The sequence below is a fragment of the Prionailurus viverrinus genome, chromosome D1 (assembly GCF_022837055.1).
Source record: "Prionailurus viverrinus isolate Anna chromosome D1, UM_Priviv_1.0, whole genome shotgun sequence".
In the NCBI taxonomy this organism is placed as follows: Eukaryota; Metazoa; Chordata; class Mammalia; order Carnivora; family Felidae; genus Prionailurus; species Prionailurus viverrinus.
In genome coordinates, this window is record NC_062570.1 from 81,667,126 (window position 1) to 81,688,641 (window position 21,516).

General features: G+C 36.2%; 1 protein-coding gene across 1 annotated transcript in view; it reads left to right on the plus strand.

The window, feature by feature from the left end:
- The window catches only part of ANO3 (anoctamin 3), a 434,362-nt gene extending 413,071 nt beyond the window's left edge, over nt 1–21,291 (plus strand). Inside the window, exons 26-28 of the mRNA XM_047823497.1 lie at nt 3,154–3,234; nt 3,411–3,516; nt 14,000–21,291. Of these exons, the coding sequence (XP_047679453.1) occupies nt 3,154–3,234; nt 3,411–3,516; nt 14,000–14,182 (370 nt within the window). The 3' untranslated portion in view covers nt 14,183–21,291. The remainder of the gene's footprint in view (nt 1–3,153; nt 3,235–3,410; nt 3,517–13,999) is intronic.
- Nucleotides 21,292–21,516: the final 225 nt, after the last annotated feature.

The following is a 21,516-nucleotide window of genomic DNA, read 5'->3' on the forward strand; positions in this document are numbered from 1 at the left end:
TGCAGATTAGCCTTACAAGTGGAAGAAGTTATGGGAGATAAAGCAATGATAGGAGAAGCCACTTCAGTCCTACCTCAGGGGCAGGTTTGAGCATGCGTCTCATGTAGATGCAGGGCATGTGCCCCAAGATGCTGAGCTCTGGTTTACGATGAAATCAACCCTTAGCTCTACTGATGAACCGATATTTTCTCAGAACACTGAGATGCCTTTCTGAACATAAACATCTCAGTTTTTCAAAGAGAAGTAATAAAGACATAAAATCTTATTTTGTATTTTGGAGTCATGTCAAGGGACTTTAACTTAAAAGCAAACACCCTAGATTGAAATTCTTACTGCCTTTTACTAAAAGGCACAATCGTCAATCTGGACCCTTAATAAAGAAGTAGTGTCTAAAGTAACATTTTATGAACTGTAAAAGACAATATAAATAAGCTACTTTTAGCATGAATAGTGAAAAGCCAAAAAAAAGTTTTTCTTAATTTAAAATAGTCTAGAAGTGGATTTTAAGGGTTTATAATATGTAGGCATGTTTGGGAACCCTCTTCCTTAGAAGTGTTGTTTGCTACTGTCTTTGCTTCCATCTAGTGGCAGGTGAAAATGAAAGTGGTTGGTTATCTGCTGTGTATTCATTTCCAGTCCTGCCTTTCATGTAGATAGCACCAGACATCTCTATATTCAGTGACTAGATGTAGAATAACTTTAAGAAGAGATGTAGAGGGCTTATATGAGGTTGAAACTGCACATTTCTAAGACCAATCTGTTATTTAATTTCTTCTAGGTATGCTTAGCAGCTAAGCTGGAGTAGATTCATTCAGATCAGAATTTTTCAGACCAAGATAGCAAAAGGACAAAATGGCGGTGGAGAGGAGGGTATTGGCAAGAGAGTGGTTAAAATGACAAATCATGGGGTCTGGGATGGACAGGCAAGGGAGTAAAACCAGTGCAGTCCTGTACTTCAGAATTCAGGGTTTACAATGAGATAGATGTACATTTGAATCCAGGTTTGAACGGCCATTTGTTCTGGGCAGTGATTTTCAACATGTGTGTCCTTCAGAGTCCACAAGGCCGATATTGTTTTCATAATAATACTAAGATATTCTTAGTTTGTTTGCTATAATGACATTAGTACAGATGATACGAAAGCAATAGTGGATAAAATGCTCTTGTGGCTTTGCGTAACTGAAGGCAGTGGTAACAAAAACAGCAATGACTGTATTCCTTTGTATAACCACCATTTTAGAAAATGCCAGTAAGAAAATTCAGAATGTCCTTGATGAAACAATAATTATTACATTTATTAAACCCCCGCCTTGAATAAATGTCTTTTCAGTACTCAGAGTAAACCACTTGCATGATTGTTGGATTTGCAAACTACACAAAATGCTCTTATTGTGGTATAATGATTTCCAGATAAACTATGATTATTCAGACTGGCGTATGTAGGAGACACTCTTCTAGAAAATGGACAAAACTAGCTTGTCACTTTAAGAAAAATAACTGACATATTTGTTGCCATTAATAAAGTTCAGGTTTTAAAGTGAAAAATCAAAATTTTAGATAATTTTATCTACCACTGACCTTGAAAGTTTCCTAGTACTTACAGGTTTTTCTTGATAAAAATCAATGGTGATATTAACAATTATGCTTTTTGTAGTCTATAGTAAAAATATAACAATATTTGGAAGATCTGCATAATTCAGGAAACAAATATTTCCCAGATGACCCATATTTAAGGTTACAAAATTATGCATAGATAAAATATGACTTCAAAACACAAGATAGACCTGTGGATTTTAATGTAAAATCCATATAAAAAGTTTATTGATACTTTAAGACTCCACGTTGCAATTAAACTTTAAGAAATGGCACAGGTAGAACTTTGGTGTTATATCCATGAAAACTATCAACAATTATTTGAAGTGCTATTAAAATATCCTTTGTTTCAACTACTTATCTATGTGAGGCCGGATTCCCTACTTACTCTTCAACTAAAACACCGTACTGCAATAGATTTAATGAAGAAACAGATGTGAGAATGTAGCTGTATTCCAGTAAGACAGACATCAAAGGATTTGCATACATGTAAAACAATGTCATTCTTCTTACTATATTTTTGGAACTTATCACTATTTTCCTTTAAAAATGTGCTGTTTATGTCAATTTGTAATGAATTTGATAAATTATCTTAAATGAATTAATAGATAAATATTTTCTAAATTTATTTTAATTTATAATGTGTGAATAGCAATGCATACACCTTCATGCAAAAAGGTTCTTGAGATCCTAGTAATTTTTTTAAAAATTTAAAGGTTAGCTGAGCTCAAAAATCTTGAGAATTATAGACTTGGAGGAAGTTAGTCTCTGTAAAACTTAGTTCTTTATATGATGGAATTGATAATGTACATGTTCTAAGGTTATTGTAAAACTTAACTCTGACTACAATTTAATACCTCACCATCAGGATAGGAATTTCTACTTGTTTTGTTCATTGTCAAATACCAATCATCTAGGAATTTTTCTAACAAATTATAGGTCCTCAATAAATATATGTTGAATAAGTTAAATCACAAATACACATGCTGTTCTATTGGCTGCTTAATTATAATTATAATTATAATTATAATTATAATTAATAATTAGCCAGATAGTGTGATTTGCATGTATAAAACATATATTTATAGAGTTTTAACACATAGGAAGTAATTAGCACAATACTTAGTGCACAGTCAGCGCTTAATAAATGTAATCCAAATGAATGGGGAGAAACAGTGGAGGGGTGCCTGGGTGGTCAGTCCGTTAAGAGTTTGACTTTGATTCAGGTCATGATCTTGCGGTTTGTAAGTTTGAGCCCTTTGTCGGGTTCTGTGCTGACAGCTCAGAGCCTGGAGTCTGCTTTGTATTCTGTGTCTCGTCTTCTCTCTGCCCTTCCCATGCTCATGCTCTGTCTCACCCTGTCTCTCAATAATAAATAGATGTTAAAAAAAAATTTAAAAATAAACAGTGGACAAGAGTTTGTCTCATTAACGTAAACGTACATAATAATGGAAGTTAGAGGATTAATAGGACTTATTGAATCCTGTCATGTGTAATGAAAGAATTGGACCAAAAATGTATAGATCTCTGAATCATGTGATACTTTTCTTTTTTCCCCAGTTGTTTAAAGGGATATGTCAACAACAGCCTATCCTTCTTTGACCTGAGTGAGCTTGGTGTGGGAAAATCTGGTTATTGCAGGTACATACTTGTAAATTATAGCTATCTTTTCTTCTTGCTTTTATCATTCCATCTCCTCCCTCTACATGCTAATGAGCCCATTTCAGCTGTCATTGTGGAGTTTTGGTAAATTACAGCATTTGGGGCCTCCATGCTTTGGTCTCTATTCCTCACATTGTTTGTCTTGTGGATTTTAGGTACCGGGACTACAGAGGTCCCCCGTGGAGTTCTAAACCCTATGAGTTCACCTTACAATACTGGCATATCCTCGCTGCACGATTGGCCTTCATTATTGTGTTTGAGGTTAGTCGCAGGCTGATAAAATTACTATCAGTAAACCCTTTTCCTACTGATAAATTAGTTGCCCCTTTGAAGTCAGTTCCTCACTGACTTCCAAAAAAGGACTTGTGTATATCCCAGTAAAAGATTCAGATACAGTGAAACTGCTATAAGAAGTGCAAAAACGCAAAAGCTGAATAATGTAAGAAGGTAGGTCAGTGGGTATTTATACCAGAAAACTAAGATAAAAGAAGCTATTAACAGCTCAACTGAAAACTGAGGTTTGAGCCTGTTAGTAACCATATTTAAAAAGGAAAGGATGGTTTTCATCATGTGATGAGAGAATCTATACTTATTCATTTGGAATAAGAAACATATTTTCTAAAAACTTAATTACAGTTGACCATATGTGTGTTTGTATAAGGGACATTGCATAATTCAATAAATAATGCCCGAGAACACTTTCATAAAATGTGCATAGATTTTGATTATCAGAGTCATGTAATAATATTAGACTGTAGTCCTGTGAAGAAATTTTGGAGAAGCTACAGTATTGTTGCCTTCCTTAGCATATAAGAAGCTTGATGCGATGGAGAATTTAGTGTTGGAATATATTGAGTATCGATTCTCTAAGGTACCATTAAGTTCTATGGAAAAACTGAATGTATCTGTTTTTTTATGGAGAGGAAAAAAAGGAGACATACATAAGACTTTTGGAAAAAGTTTTTTTAAAGGCAGATATACCTCTCCACTGATCTCCAAAAAATATGTCAAATTTTGTAGTGAAACATCCTTCATCCATAAAACAAAATGCTTACCTCTAAGGTTTAATCCAGGATGAAATTCTATTTACCTAATGATTCCATGAGCTTATAAAAGTGTCTCCTGATGAAGTGTGATGTTTCACTTTATTACAGGTAACATAAGAGAGGTTAAGGCATATTTCCAACCCAATGATTCTAAAAAGTCTTCTTGTTATTGTGTGTGTTTTTAATGTACACTTTTTCTTCATCTTCTTTCGGAACTCAAGTGAACAGTCTTAGTCAAATGCCTCAATTTACAGCAACCTGTCATCATGGAAACAAATGATTCCCTCTTTATTTTTTCTTCTTTATTCCTCATTACTACTTCCATTACCCACCCACTCCAAAAGCACCCACTCTTTTTTCTTCAGTAGAAATTTTCCCACATGTTTATTTGAACATACACATATGTATATATAGTATTGTTTTAAGTGTTCTTTTTTCAAAATTACTTCAGTGGTATTATGCAATAACTTATTTTTGTCTCTTACCCATTTTACTTTTTTTAGACCTAGACAGAGATCTTTCTATGAGGTCTATCCATATTTAGATAATTTCTTCAGTCTACTTATGTATGATAGTTCATTGGTTTTAAATACCATAATCCCCTATGGGTGGGTACTTGGGCTTGCAATAATCTCTCCACCTCTATAAATCTCTTATAAATATTGGACATATTACCTTCTAAACATACGTAAGGGTTTTTCAGGAATATTATACTCAGGTTTGGAAATTGTTTAATTTCACATAATACTGACAGATTACTCTCCAAAATTCCCTTAGATTTTCACCAGATTTTCATATAATGTGAATTGCTAATATTTTGCAATTGAATAAGAGTAAGGTAATATTTTGTTTTAGTTTTGTTTGTTTGTTTGTTTTAAGCTGTTAACTCATGTCATCAACTTTTAGTACTACAAAACCATTTTGGTTTCTTTTTTGTGAATTTATAACCTTGATCTATTTTTGGCTGAATTTCTAGTTTATTTGTTGCCAAATTTCAAGATTTTCTTACGTGTTCTACATATTAGTCTTCACCAGTTATAAATATACAAGGTATCTTTTTCTTCTCCATAACCTATTAATTTTATCTATAAACAAATAGTGTTTAATTTTGATGTCATCAGGTCCTTCATTGTTTTCCTTTTAACGTTTTTGCTTTTTTTGTGTGTAGTTTATTTAGGAAATTGTCTCATCTCCAGCTCAAAAATATATTCTACTACGTATTTTACTATTAATTTTATAATCTTACCTATCACGTGTGTTAAAGATATCTGGACATTTTATAGAGACTAAGGGAAAAGCTTATTTTTCTCATTCAATATAATTTTTATACTGCTGTTTATTAAATAATATATTATTTAACCATTGATTTGTAAACCCACCTCTGTAATATTCCAATTTCCTATAGTAGGTGTGTCCCCGGCCACAGTGTTCTGATTTCATTACTCCATTTGTCTATTCCTGTTCCTTATCACACTATTTAAATGTCCTGGCTTTGGAATATATCTTCATATCTGATAAAGCCAGCCACTTCCTACCCCTGCCAAGTTTGCTTTTTTTTTTTTTTTTTTTTTTTTTTTGAGAGACAAAGTGCAAGCAGGGGAGGGGCAGAGAGAAAGGGAGACAGAATCTGAAGCAGGCTCCAGGCTCTGAGCTGTCAGCACAGAGTCCGAAGTGGGGCTCAAATTCACGGACTGAGAGATTATGACCTGAGCTGAAGTTGGACGCCCAACCTATTTGAGCCACCCAGGCACCCCAAGTTTGCTTTTATTTTTAAAAATTGCCCTAGCTCTTTAGAGTTATCCATCATTTATATACATTTCAGAAGCCATTTTTCAGGTCCCCTCAAATATCATGAAAGGATTAGGGTTAGAATTGCATTTATACAAAACACATGTTGACTTATTTACAAAATCTGTGCTGATTCATTAATAAACATGAAATTTATTCAAACCATTCTTACATACTTTAATAGAGTCTCAAAATATTCTCTTGCTTGTTCATTCCTTTTTATTTCCAGAAACTTTGTAGATATTTTTATTGCTGTTATAAACACTGTCTTAGCCTCCATTATGATTTGATTGATTTCTGTTGGAATTCTAATGGTCTTTTCTAACATGTGCAATGTTCCTTGTTTAAGTCTTTCATTGGTTCTAACCTTCTGTCTGTTAAATCTGTTGGATAGCCTTTTCAAGTGATAATACAAGTTGCAAATAAGGACAGCTTTGTCTCTTCATTTGTGAGGTTTATGCTCATTTCTCCTGCTTTCCTTACTGTATTGCTGGAATACAGTAGGATATTGGATAACAATGGTGTGAGCAATTGTATCTTGTTTCTAAATTTTTTTTTTCTGAAATTTATTGACAAATTGGTTTCCATACAACACCCAGTGCTCATCCCAAAAGGTGCCCTCCTCAATACCCATCACCCACCCTCTCCTCCCTCCCACCCCCATCAACCCTCAGTTTGTTCTCAGTTTTTAACTGTCTCTTATGCTTTGGCTCTCTCCCCCTCTAACCTCTTTTTTTTTTTCCTTCCCCTCCCCCATGGGTTCCTGTTAAGTTTCTCAGGATCCACATAAGAGTGAAACCATATGGTATCTGTCTTTCTCTGTATGGCTTATTTCACTTAGCATCACACTCTCCAGTTCCATCCACGTTGCTACAAAAGGCCATATTTCATTTTTTCTCATTGCCACGTAATATTCCATTGTGTATATAAACCACAATTTCTTGATCCATTCATCAGTTGATGGACATTTAGGCTCTTTCCATAATTTGGCTATTGTTGAGAGTGCTGCTATGAACATTGGGGTACAAGTGGCCCTATGCATCAGTACTCCTGTATCCCTTGGATAAATTCCTAGCAGTGCTATTGCTGGGTCATAGGGTAGGTCTATTTTTAATTTTCTGAGGAACCTCCACACTGCTTTCCAGAGCGGCTGCACCAATTTGCATTCCCACCAACAGTGCAAGAGGGTTCCCGTTTCTCCACATCCTCTCCAGCATCTATAGTCTCCTGATTTGTTCATTTTGGCCACTCTGACTGGCGTGAGGTGATACCTGAGTGTGGTTTTGATTTGTATTTCCCTGATAAGGAGCGACGCTGAACATCTTTTCATGTGCCTGTTGGCCATCCGGATGTCTTCTTTAGAGAAGTGTCTATTCATGTTTTCTGCCCATTTCTTCACTGGGTTATTTGTTTTTCGGGTGTGGAGTTTGGTGAGCTCTTTATAGATTTTGGATACTAGCCCTTTGTCCGATATGTCATTTGCGAATATCTTTTCCCATTCCGTTGGTTGCCTTTTAGTTTTGTTGGTTGTTTCCTTGGCTGTGCAGAAGCTTTTTATCTTCATAAGGTCCCAGTAATTCACTTTTGCTTTTAATTCCCTTGCCTTTGGGGATGTGTCGAGTAAGAGATTGCTACGGCTGAGGTCAGAGAGGTCTTTTCCTGCTTTCTCCTCTAAGGTTTTGATGGTTTCCTGTCTCACATTTAGGTCCTTTATCCATTTTGAGTTTATTTTTGTGAATGGTGTGAGAAAGTGGTCTAGTTTCAACCTTCTGCATGTTGCTGTCCAGTTCTCCCAGCACCATTTGTTAAAGAGGCTGTCTTTTTTCCATTGGATGTTCTTTCCTGCTTTGTCAAAGATGAGTTGGCCATACGTTTGTGGGTCTAGTTCTGGGGTTTCTATTCTATTCCATTGGTCTATGTGTCTGTTTTGGTGCCAATACCATGCTGTCTTGAGGATGACAGCTTTGTAGTAGAGGCTAAAGTCTGGGATTGTGATGCCTCCTGCTTTGGTCTTCTTCTTCAAAATTCCTTTGGCTATTCGGGGCCTTTTGTGGTTCCATATGAATTTTAGGATTGCTTGTTCTAGTTTCGAGAAGAATGCTGGTGCAATTTTGACTGGGATTGCATTGAATGTGTAGATAGCTTTGGGTAGTATTGACATTTTGACAATATTTATTTTTCCAATCCATGAGCAGGGAATGTCTTTCCATTTCTTTAAATCTTCTTCAATTTCCTTCATAAGCTTTCTATAGTTTTCAGCATACAGATCCTTTACATCTTTGGTTAGATTTATTCCTAGGTATTTTATGCTTCTTGGTGCAATTGTGAATGGGATCAGTTTCTTTATTTGTCTTTCTGTTGCTTCATTGTTAGTGTATAAGAATGCAACTGATTTCTGTACATTGATTTTGTATCCTGCAACTTTGCTGAATTCATGTATCAGTTCTAGCAGACTTTTGGTGGAGTCTATCGGATTTTTCATGTATAATATCATGTCATCTGCAAAAAGCGAAAGCTTGACTTCATCTTTGCCAATTTTGATGCCTTTGATTTCCTTTTGTTGTCTGATTGCTGATGCTAGAACTTCCAGCACTATGTTAAACAGCAGCGGTGAGAGTGGGCATCCTTGTCGTGTTCCTGATCTCAGGGAAAAAGCTTTCAGTTTTTCCCCGTTGAGGATGATGTTAGCTGTGGGCTTTTCATAAATGGCTTTTATGATCTTTAAGTATGTTCCTTCTATCCCGACTTTCTCAAGGGTTTTTATTAAGAAAGGGTGCTGGATTTTGTCGAAGGCCTTTTCTGCATCGATTGACAGGATCATATGGTTCTTCTCTCTTTTTTTGTTAATGTGATGTATCACGTTGATTGATTTGCGAATGTTGAACCAGCCCTGCATCCCAGGAATGAATCCCACTTGATCATGGTGAATAATTCTTTTTATATGCCGTTGAATTCGATTTGCTAGTATCTTATTGAGAATTTTTGCATCCATATTCATCAGGGATATTGGCCTGTAGTTCTCTTTTTTTACTGGGTCTCTGTCTGGTTTAGGAATCAAAGTAATACTGGCTTCATAGAATGAGTCTGGAAGTTTTCCTTCCCTTTCTATTTCTTGGAATAGCTTGAGAAGGATAGGTATTATCTCTGCTTTAAACGTCTGGTAGAACTCCCCTGGGAAGCCATCTGGTCCTGGACTCTTATTTGTTGGGAGATTTTTGATAACCGATTCAATTTCTTCGCTGGTTATGGGTCTGTTCAAGCTTTCTATTTCCTCCTGATTGAGTTTTGGAAGCGTGTGGGTGTTCAGGAATTTGTCCATTTCTTCCAGGTTGTCCAATTTGTTGGCATGTAAGTTTTCATAGTATTCCCTGATAATTGTTTGTATCTCTGAGGGATTGGTTGTAATAATTCCATTTTCATTCATGATTTTATCTATTTGGGTCATCTCCCTTTTCTTTTTGAGAAGCCTGGCTAGAGGTTTGTCAATTTTGTTTATTTTTTCAAAAAACCAACTCTTGGTTTCGTTGATCTGCTCTACAGTTTTTTTAGATTCTATATTGTTTATTTCTGCTCTGATCTTTATTATTTCTCTTCTTCTGCTGGGCTTAGGCTGCCTTTGCTGTTCTGCTTCTAGTTCCTTTAGGTGTGCTGTTAGATTTTGTATTTGGGATTTTTCTTGTTTCTTGAGATAGGCCTGGATTGCAATGTATTTTCCTCTCAGGACTGCCTTTGCTGCATCCCAAAGCGTTTGGATTGTTGTATTTTCATTTTCGTTTGTTTCCATATATTTTTTAATTTCTTCTCTAATTGCCTGGTTGACCCACTCATTCGTTAGTAGGGTGTTCTTTAACCTCCATGCTTTTGGAGGTTTTCCAGACTTTTTTCTGTGGTTGATTTCAAGCTTCATAGCATTGTGGTCTGAAAGTAAGCATGGTATAATTTCAATTCTTGTAAACTTATGAAGGGCTGTTTTGTGACCCAGTATATGATCTATCTTGGAGAATGTTCCATGTGCACTCGAGAAGAAAGTATATTCTGTTGCTTTGGGATGCAGAGTTCTAAATATATCTGTCAAGTCCATCTGATCCAATGTCTCATTCAGGGCCCTTGTTTCTTTATTGACCGTGTGTCTAGATGATCTATCCATTTCTGTAAGTGGGGTGTTAAAGTCCCCTGCAATTACCACATTCTTATCAATAAGGTTGCTTATGTTGATGAGTAATTGTTTTATATATTTGGGGGCTCCGGTATTCGGTGCATAGACATTTATAATTGTTAGCTCTTCCTGATGGATAGACCCTGTAACTATTATATAATGTCCTTCTTCATCTCTTGTTACAGCCTTTAATTTAAAATCTAGTTTGTCTGCTATAAGTATGGCTACTCCAGCTTTCTTTTGGCTTCCAGTCGCATGATAAATAGTTCTCCATCCCCTCACTCTCAATCTAAAGGTTTCCTCAGGTCTAAAATGAGTCTCTTGTAGACAGCAAATAGATGGGTCTTGTTTTTTTATCCATTCTGATACCCTATGTCTTTTGGTTGACGCATTTAATCCATTTACATTCAGTGTTATTATAGAAAGATACGGGTTTAGAGTCATTGTGATGTCTGTATGTTTTATGCTTATAGTGATGTCTCTGGGACTTTGTCTCACAGGGTCCCCCTTAGGATCTCTTGTAGGGCTGGTTTAGTGGTGACGAATTCCTTCAGTTTTTGTTTGTTTGGGAAGACCTTTATCTCTCCTTCTATTCTAAATGACAGACTTGCTGGATAAAGGATTCTTGGCTGCATATTTTTTCTGTCTAGCACCCTGAAAATCTCGTGCCAATTCTTTCTGGCCTGCCAAGTTTCAAAAGAGAGATCAGTCACGAGTCTTATAGGTCTCCCTTTATATGTGAGGGCACGTTTACCCCTTGCTGCTTTCAGAATTTTCTCTTTATCCTTGTATTTTGCCAGTTTCACTATGATATGTGGTGCAGAAGATCGATTCAAGTGACGTCTGAAGGGAGTTCTCTGTGCCTCTTGGATTTCAATGCCTTTTTCCTTCCCCAGTTCAGGGAAGTTCTCAGCTATGATTTCTTCAAGTACCCCTTCAGCACCTTTCCCTCTCTCTTCCTCCTCTGGGATACCAATTATGCGTATATTATTTCTTTTTAGTGTATCACTTAATTCTCTAATTTTCCCCTCATACTCCTGGATTTTTTTATCTCTCTTTTTCTCAGCTTCCTCTTTTTCCATAACTTTATCTTCTAGTTCACCTATTCTCTCCTCTGCCTCTTCAAGCCGAGCTGTGGTGGTTTCCATTTTGTTATGCATTTCGTTTAAAGCGTTTTTCAGCTCCTCGTGACTGTTCCTTAGTCCCTTGATCTCTGTAGCAAGAGATTCTCTGCTGTCCTGGATACTGTTTTCAAGCCCAGCGATTAATTTTATGACTATTATTCTAAATTCACTTTCTGTTATATTATTTAAATCCTTTTTGATCAGCTCATTAGCTGTTGTTATTTCCTGGGGATTCTTCTGAAGGGAGTTCTTCTGCTTGGTCATTTTGGATAGTCCCTGGCGTGGTGAGGACCTGCAGGGCACTTCCCCTGTGCTGTGGTGTATAACTGGAGTTGGTGGGCGGGGCCGCAGTCAGACCTGATGTCTGCCCCCAGCCCACCGCTGGGGCCACAGTCAGACTGGTGTGTGCCTTCTCTTCCCCTCTCCTAGGGGTGGGATTCACTGTGGGGTGGTGTGGCTCGTCTGGGCTACTTGCACACTGCCAGGCTTGTGATGCTGGGGATCTGGCGTATTAGCTGGGGTGGGTAGGCAAGGTGCTCGGGGGCAGGAGGGGCAGGCTTAGATCGCTTCTCCTTAGGTGATCCACTTCAGGAGGGGCCCCTCTTCCGTGGGCCTCTCGTCTGCGTTTGGCTCCGGCGACTCTGTTCTGCTAATCCTCTGGTGGTTTTCTGGGTTATTTAGGCAGGTGTAGATGGAATCTAAGTGATCAGCAGGACGTGCAGTGAGCCCAGCGTCCTCCTAAGCCGCCATCTTGCCGCCAGAGCCTCTTGTTTCTAAATTTAATGGAAATACTTCAGATTTTTTTAAAAATATATTTGCTGCAGGTTTTTTGTTTAAGATACACTCTGTCAGTTTAAGAAAATTATCATCTGTAACTGGTTACAAGGCTGCTTTGATAAATGGTAAACTTTAGCCTTTTAAAAAATAGATTTTTTAAAATACTGAATCATTCTATGTGAATCCGTTTATAGCTTCATTTATTACCATTGTATAGGACTCGGAGCATATTCTTCACTGTTTTAAATTATAACAAATGTTTTTGATTTTTATTTATATACTTTTGAGACCCATTGCTGGATATTTATGTGCATACCAAATATATGATCAGGAAAAAAACTCCCAATCTACTTTTCTATGGTGAATACAACAGGCTTTACTGTGACCTACTGTGCAGTGCAATTTCCTGAGGCACTGACGTAAACCCAGTTAAAAGTACCTTGAATTCCTCCTTTCCACATAAAGAGAAGGTTGTCACAAAGTCCTGTAGGTAAATTCTTTTTTTCCACACATCATCCTAACTCTATCAGTATCAGATTTTCTTTTCTGACAACTGAAAGGTCTACTCTTCTCCATGGGAAAAGAAAAAGGATGCAGTTATTATAACAGGAGATGATATTTAAGTGTTGCTTCTATTGCAACAAGCCCTTCTTTAAGCCCTTCACATATATCTGCTCATTTAATCCTCATAATAACCATTAAGGGATATCATTCCTGTCACCATTTTAGAGATTAGACACAGAGAGCGTAGGTGATTTGCAAAAGGTTACACAGCCAATAAGGGTCAGAGGATGGTTCAGACATAGGCAGTTTCATTCAGCCTCTGAATTTTGGACCACAGGCTTATTACCTTTTGGTTTTTGGTCCTGTCTTTTTTATATACAATACTTTTGGCAGTCTATTTTTAAAAATTAATACATTTTTGTCATAAAGGAATTATGTAATAGAGACAAAATATTTTACAATATTTGAACTTACTAGAGTAGAAAATCTATGAAATGCATGTTCTGGAGATTGAGTCCACAGTCTCACAGAATGCAGTCATGGGCAGACTGCATTCTATGTGGCTTATACAATGTGATTATGATCTATCAGACCTGAGTTTTCCTGGATGTGATCTTTCTCATCTCTTGAATAGCAGTGGTGTGAGCAATTGTATCTTGTTTCAAATTTAATGGAAATACTTCAGATTTTTTAAAAATATATTTGCTGCAGGTTTTTTGTTTTGCTGAGTTTTCCTGGATGTGATCTTTCTCATCTCTATATATCAATGCATGTTATAATAGGATTGCATAGTATATAAGGATTTTATAGATGTGAACTTAAGATTCATTCAGTGTTTATAAAGTGATTTTTAACATGTGGCACCTAAAAAAGGAAAGAATTCTCTTTTCTCCTAATACTTATGTGATGGAAGGCAACAGTATAGTTGTTCCAATATATTTCTTTAAAATTTTTTAGGTTTATTTATTTTGAGAGAGAGAGAGAGAGAGAGAGAGAGAGAGAGTGTGTGTGTGTGTATGTGTGTGTACCAGCACAAGTAGGGGAGGGGAAGAGAGAAGGAGAGATAGAATCTCAAGCAGGTTCTTCCCTATCAGTGCAGAGCCTGATGCGGGGCTGGAACTCACAAACTGTGAGATCATGACCTGAGCCGAAATCAAGAGTTGGATGCTTAACCGACTGTAGCACCCAGGCACCCACCAATATAATTTCTGAAAATATTAATATTCTAGATAGTACACTCTGAGTTCTGATGCTTGATTATAAGGCAAATGCAACATTGTTCACAATCTGTTCTATAATTGGCATTCCAGAATCATTGAAAAGTGTACTTTCTCCTCTTAAATTTACAGCACCTTGTTTTTGGGATCAAGTCATTCATCGCATACCTGATTCCGGATGTACCAAAGAACCTGTATGACCGAATACGACGGGAGAAGTACTTGGTCCAAGAGATGATGTATGAGGCTGAACTAGAACATTTGCAACAACAACGGAGAAAAAGTGGTCATCCTGTTCACCATGAATGGCCTTAGTTAATACCAAGGGGCAGTACCAATGGTGGGAATGATAGCAACCTTAAATTCTAGGGGGGGATCCAGGAGGAAAGCATACCTGGCAAACCATATATATGATATGTTACTTGGAAATGCATCACAGCCATCTCTGAGATTTGGAATATCCAGGCTTCTAGGGAAGAAAAAAAAATGACTCATGACATCTAAATGGTTAGATTGACATTGCAGGAAGCCGGGATCTAATTCTCAGAACCAGCCTCAGGGAGTTGTGTGTTTGGAGACCTCTACCTTCCGTCAGCTGCAGTGTGATAGGAAGGGTGGTGGTGAGGTTTCTAGCAACAGTTTTCCATGTAAACGTTCATAAGCCAGGCATGCTTACAGTATCACCTGCTCTTCAGTCACATACTAATCTGACTTTGGAAACTTAGGTGAGTTGAGATACTTACAAGAAATGACTTACATCAGTTATTGCCTTTGCTGCCAGAATTCCATGTCCCTTCAGCTTACAAGTTTGGGGAATTTTTTTTTCTGAGTTTATGGATCTGTGCTACAAGGAATTTATGCTGCTTTACATTGACTATGCAGTCGAAGAGTTGCACACCTTTAGTAGTCAAACCAAAAATCTAAGATTCTAAAAAGAATATCATTCACTGAAACATACTCTATTGCATTGGCTACATTCAAATGTGTTGTATCACTGACAGAACAAGTTTCACTGCCTTTTTTTTTAATTAAATTTCAGTAGAGCCACATACTTATAAAATATGGGTGTTTATTCTCATATCATTTAGAATACCACTCATCCATATTTTACCGTGGAGGGCTGTTTTATAGTATGTTTAATTTTTTCCTCCCTAGTTTATTATAACAACTCTCACAGAATAACAGAATAACTTGAAATGCTGTAAATATGTTAGTTTTCCTTGTATTTTTGCACCTTGGCAATATGTAATGCAAGTTACATTTTGTGCAGCTCTGAGATCAGTTACATGGTATGCCATCGTGACTTATTTATTCAGGAAATCAGAAGCCAAATGCTTTGCAACACGTTAAGCTTTTCTAACAATGTGCACTTTTGTTCATGAGCTAATGAAAACAATGCATGAATATAAATTTATATTATTTGTAAATACACACACATGTATTTTTTGTTTTATTTCCTTTTCATCAGTAAAGGGAGCTTTCTGTTACTGTTTCTTTGATAGATTGATTTGGTTGATTTTTGAAAAGTCTCTAAAACCAAGATCAAATCAACAATGACAGACATGGTTTTGCATTGTTGTGCAGTTGCTATTTCGGTGTCAACTCTGTGAGTGTTATTGTTCACAGACAGATGCAATGGGAATGATGAAACCTCAAGTAACAAAAGTCTGGTGGAGGCGTAAGCTCTGGGAGCAGGTGGGGAAGAAAGAGGAGAGTTGAAGTAAGGGAATCTGTGGGAGAAATCAAGACACCTTTCGTTGTGAAAAAAATCAAAACTGATCTCAGTTTTCCTCCTCTGGGAATGGGTGGCGAATTACATACTCACACATTTATATACATATATATAGTCATATATATGTATTGTGTGATTATTATTTGTCCAATCAGGGTTTTTTTCCAATTAAAAATTTTCCAATTTTTTCCCAATAAAATTTTCCAGTTTTTTCTGATTGCTTTCCAGATAAAGCATGGTTATTTCCAAAATGTATAAAGACCAGATTAAAGACAATGGAAATAAAGCTGCTTTGTATATATGCTAGAGTATCTCTAGTAAGAAAATTATAAAGTTTCTCTTACTGGAAAACTATTTGCTATCATTCTAACCCTGAAAATGTTTTTTTGTTTTTTGGGGTTTTTTTTTACTTTTTCTTCTTTTATTCCAGGAAAAAGCAGGAACTATTCCAGATTATAGTTGTTCGTTGGTTTGTTCTTGTCAAAAATAAACACTTCCCCACTTGCCCTCTGATTCTGGGCAAAAGGAAGAACCCCAGACTCTAAACTTCCCTCCCAAGCCCTTGTTGCCAAGGACTCTTACATTCAGATTCCTCGGAGGTTCAGTTTCTGCCACCTGCTAGTCATAACAACTAGTTCCACTAACTGAACAAAGGAGTTTTCAACTCCTCCATGTTTGTAGTATCTGCAGCATTTCCTTTTATTTTGTTAGTTGAACGTATGCCATGCCTGAGGATAAATGTTCTGTACGCTTATTGAAGACATAAATGAACCTGACATTTATGTCTTTCCCAAATTAGGGACACAAGACAAAAATATTTGTCTTACTGTAGAGCAAAGAATAGTGATAGTCATGCCCTTGAGAATTCTTTCTGCTCTTTCTGAGTCATTCTTATACTACCACCATCAGTGTTTAAAATCGTATTGATTGCCTAGAGAGAAAGAAAATGAAAAGAGAAAGGCATTTTCAATAAAAAATTATAATACATTGATTTAGGCATTGCTGCCTTTGGTAATTTTCAAGACAAATAGAAAATGAGAGAATCACCGAAAAAGTTACCTGAAATTCTCCTTTTGTGAAACAATGCAGTAGAACCTAGCTATGCTTTTATGGTTGTTGACAGCAAAATATTGACAGCCCCTCACAGTATGTGAGTTTTAAGTCACTCTGCTTTCGTCGAGAGATATGTTTTATATCATGGTTTTCATAGGAATACAAATTATTTCACAAAGATTTATATAGCACACACTATTCTCAGGAATTCTGTATTACATGAATGCTGCTTATCTATTTTCATATTCTAAATCGTTGTCTTTTCAAGCAAATGACTAACATATATGTGCATGCAGTCTGCCTTGACAAGTTGTTCAAAGCTGAAGCACTTTCCCAGTCCAGTGTGTGAAAAATTTATCGAGACTATAGCTGAAATAGTTTGCAGTTGTCTGAGTCTGTGCACGCACTTTTCGATAAAATGCTGCTGAGTGACTGCATGATGAAATACAACTTCTGAACGCTGCACTTTCTTCCAGAATGGCTGTTAGCACAATCTGTTTTAGAACGGAATGGAAAGGAACCTCTTTCACTCAATAAATTGTGTGATACGGTATTTTTCCTATAATTTGCATGTTAAATTTAATTCTGCTTGTTTTTTCACTATAAGTTGGAGTGTGTTTGGGGAGAAGGGATTGCTCATTCTTTAGCTCTAAAGGCAATAGTTTCCCATTCTTGCAAGCCCTTGTTACACTCTTAAAAAGTTTTGGCTATTTGTTCTCTGATAAGCTCATTGTCATCATCAAGGCATTTGCACATGAAAAGTACAGATGGAATACCGTACTGATTCTAATAATGTTTTGTTCTAGAAACAGAGGGGAGAGGAAGGTTGATTTGTTCTTATGAAAGCAGTAAATGTTTTTCACACAGAAGCATTTTCTTTTTTTCACACTTGGGCTGACTCCACCAATCATCATCAAAATCTCCTTAGGATAGGAATTTTAGCACAGATAAAGTTCATGCCAAGAAAGGAGGACATACAGGGACAGTGTAGCCAACTGCCAACAATAGGCTACCAAATTGCCCATGTTCTCTCAACTTGATGCTCAAAATTGAAAATTTAGGTTGCCTGAAGAGTTGTGTAACTAATATGGTTGAGCTGATAAGTTTGTCAATTGGAGGCAGGTAAACATAGGCCCAGGGTATGGTGTGTGTGCTTGTGTGTGTGTTTGTGTGTGTGGGGGGAGGGGGGGGTTCACGTATGCATACTTACTCTCTGAGATATGCCCAGCTCAGTCCTACTATGGTTATAAGGTATTTCCACTACATTTTCCCCCAAGTCACTATATTATAACAGGTTTTAGGAATAATTGTAGATTTCATCCAGAGAATAAGTCATCATCTTATTCTTTCTGGTATTTTCAGTCACTTAGGAGAGAACGTTTTAGGAATGGCCTAAAAAACCCAGCTTTTGATAGAAATGTGTGAATTTCTCTACAGGCATTGCTATTCAAATTGAAATGTGCCAAGAGTTGTCTAACTGGAAGATTGATTTAGCTTTAGCTAGAATCATTGGTCAGACTAGGTTCCTACTACCTAAGATGTATGCATTTGCAATGGTGATATCTTCAATGGAACTTGCCATCTGGATTCATCTGAAAAACTACATCCACAACCACATTTGATGGTTTTCTTTCTAGAAAACACAAGTATTATAGCCACTATGTTCTAGCAACATCCACATTAAGGCATCTTTTTTTCAGGAAAGGAAAATGAAAGCAGATACGTTGATAAAAAAGAGACTCATATTTAGGATAAAATCCAATTTCTTGTATAATCAAAATCTACTCTCAGGGAGAAGCAGCTTATCCATCGAATCTCACTGTTTTATATGATGATCCCACTTTGTGCCCCAGCAGGATTCTCCCTAAATAAAACTGGTTCTACATCCAGCTGGCTCCAAGTGAGTCTTGAGTAAACTGCGCGGATGCTGTGTTACATCTTTCTTTAAGAAGGAAGGGGGCAACATTTCCAGACATATGCCTATATTGACTTCCTCAGAATATTTATTTCCATCTTAATTCTCTCTGTGTGTGCAAAAAGCAGTTTCTCTGCTTTCCGTTTTTCAGAAGGGAAAACTTCCTAAATTATTAGTTGAAAAACAAAATTTAATGATACCTATTAAATAGTCCCCACAAAATATAACTGTTATATATATATGGATGGCTAACCCCATGTGGTAGTCACACTGCCTCAAATGCTTTATAATTATTTTGTCGGTGTCCATGCCACTCAACATTACCAGGTGAATATAGTCAGCCTAATTTATTTTTTAAATGATTATTTTTTAAAATAATCTCTGTGCCTTACATGAGGCTTGAACTCACAACCCTGAGATCAAGAGCCACGCCCTCTACTGACTCAGCCAGCCAGGTGCCCCCACATCAGGCTAAATCTAATCTTTCTAACAAATAGTATGAGCCAGACTTTCCCCACTTTTCATTAAGTGAGAATAGGGGGATTGAGTGGCCAGAAAAATCTGATGGCAAAGATAATTGTGGAAGCAATGTTTGGGGTATGGTTGAGGGGATGTAGAGACTTTCCTACCTAAGCAAAAGTGCCTGCTTTGCAGGTCTTATTTCAGCTTTTTCTGTGCACATACCCTGACTTCTTTCTGACTGAAAAACAACCACAGTTTCATCCATTCTGTAAAATTCAGAAGAAATGAAGTTTTTTCCCATTATTTTTTTTCTTTATTTTAAGATTACAAGGCTAAATATGGTAAGCTTAGATTTCAGTGACAAGTCTAGCCAACGAATAAAAGTCTCAGTTTTCAAAGCTGAAGATTAAAAATGCACTTAAAAATATATGCAATTTTATCTTTCTAAGATGTGTGGCTATTGGCATCAATATTGTGTTTTTCATCTAGGAAGCAGCTAGTGGAGTCCTTTAATTGAAGAGGAAGTTTGGGGAGGAGACAGTGGTTTCTCCAACCATTTTTATTCTTACGTGGATTATTAATTACGAAGGATCATTAAAGACTCCTTCTAAACTCTCGTAAGAAGTTGTAATGCCAATTTAAGGAAGATTTGCTCCTTTGAAATAGATTGACTCCATTTTTCAGGTTACCATTCTTGAAAGGTACATAAACCTTTATTATGTAGATTCCAAATCAATGACATTGGCTCTACAAATTCTGCTGACTGTCTTACGCTGTTACAAATAAGCAATTTGTGGATTGCTCATGTATTTTCTTACACGGCAGTTACATTAGGGCATTGAATCAATATACTACATGAAATTATTTTTTAGCTTTTAAATATGTCAAAGCAGATTCTGTAATGAGGAACTGGATGTTCAGAACATCTGTATATACACAATTGCTTTAACATTTTTTAAAAACAGATGAATGGTTGTTTCTGGGAATTCCTAAGGACAAAAAAGCCAAGGTCCATAAAAGACATCACCATTATATATTGCTTTTCTTAATTTGTAGTAACCTATTATATTAAGTCATAAAATCCTTCTCATGGTTACTTCTGAAACAGTGTGTGTGTTTGTGTGTGTGTGTGTGTGTGTGTCCCCAAGCCTTTGGGCAGCCCAAATATTATAGATATTATCCAAAATATGTAAAAGTAGTCATGTTAATATAGTATGTCAAATCTTATTTTGATGTATGATTACTTGGTGACTTGGTAGACCTGCCTTAATCTATTAGGTTTATATAAAAGATTTTCGAGTGGATAACTATTTGCATCCCACTCCTAACCCTGTAGAAAATATTCACATTGATCATTTAAATACACTTCAATCTGAACTTACTTTTAAAAACAAATAATTAAAATAGTTATGTATCTTATATATCTATACTCATTCTACAGACATTTTACTTAAAATTGAGTAGTGTATAAATACAGCACTAAATTTAGAAGTATTTCATAGCTGTATGAAAAAAGACACACAAAATTTGAAAATAGAAAAAAATAATTTTAAATTTCCCACTAATATACAGAAATATTAACAACTAACATTTCCATGATAGAGTAGGATTATTTTTCTAATTTGTCATGAGAGTATAATGAGAGAGGCACCAATATCTTCTCACACCCCAAGTAAGGGCCATGTTCTGATTAAATAGCCAAATATTTGTATATTTAACTCTGTCTTCTGAAGATAGCCGATATTTCAAACACCAGGAGTGCAATAATAGAAAAGGGGGCTTATGAGGGCTTGTTACTCACATAGGCATTTGCAAATCTAGATTGGTATGGTCAGGAGATTGGAATGGAAATAACAGCATTAACTCTTTCCAAGAATTACAAATAAAAATAACCCATTAGATGATTATCAATTATGAATTATACTTGATTAAAATTTTGTTTCCTTTTAATATCATTGGTAATATCAATTAAATTTTAGTTTTTTTGGAAATAGACTATACTTCAAGGTTATTAATGTTGGATAAAAGAGGTAACTTTACAGTAAACCCAGCTACCTTACAGTACTGAGATTGAGCACATGAAATTTCTGAATATACAAATGTATACATAGAGAGCTAAAATGTCTGTAGCATTTTAAAACAACTTATTTCTAAGAACAATTTAAAAGGAGATTGCTCTACTTTTTTTTCTATTTACTGATCTGATCTTTGTAATAATGTTTAAGATTGTAATACCATAAAGATTTGAAATATTGTTTGCAAGTCCCCTGGTGTGTGGTTTATTTCTTTTTCTCTTTAGAATGAAATGCTAGAACCCTATAAAATCACAAAGGAATGAAATTTATGTTCATGGAATATTATTTGAATTAAACAACGGAAAAGCCCTCGCCTCTTCTGCCGTTGTTGGAAGAATCACAGTTATAAACTGTGCACTGAGTCATACACGTGGCTTGAGATGCCGATTACTTATAAGTGTTACATTGGTAA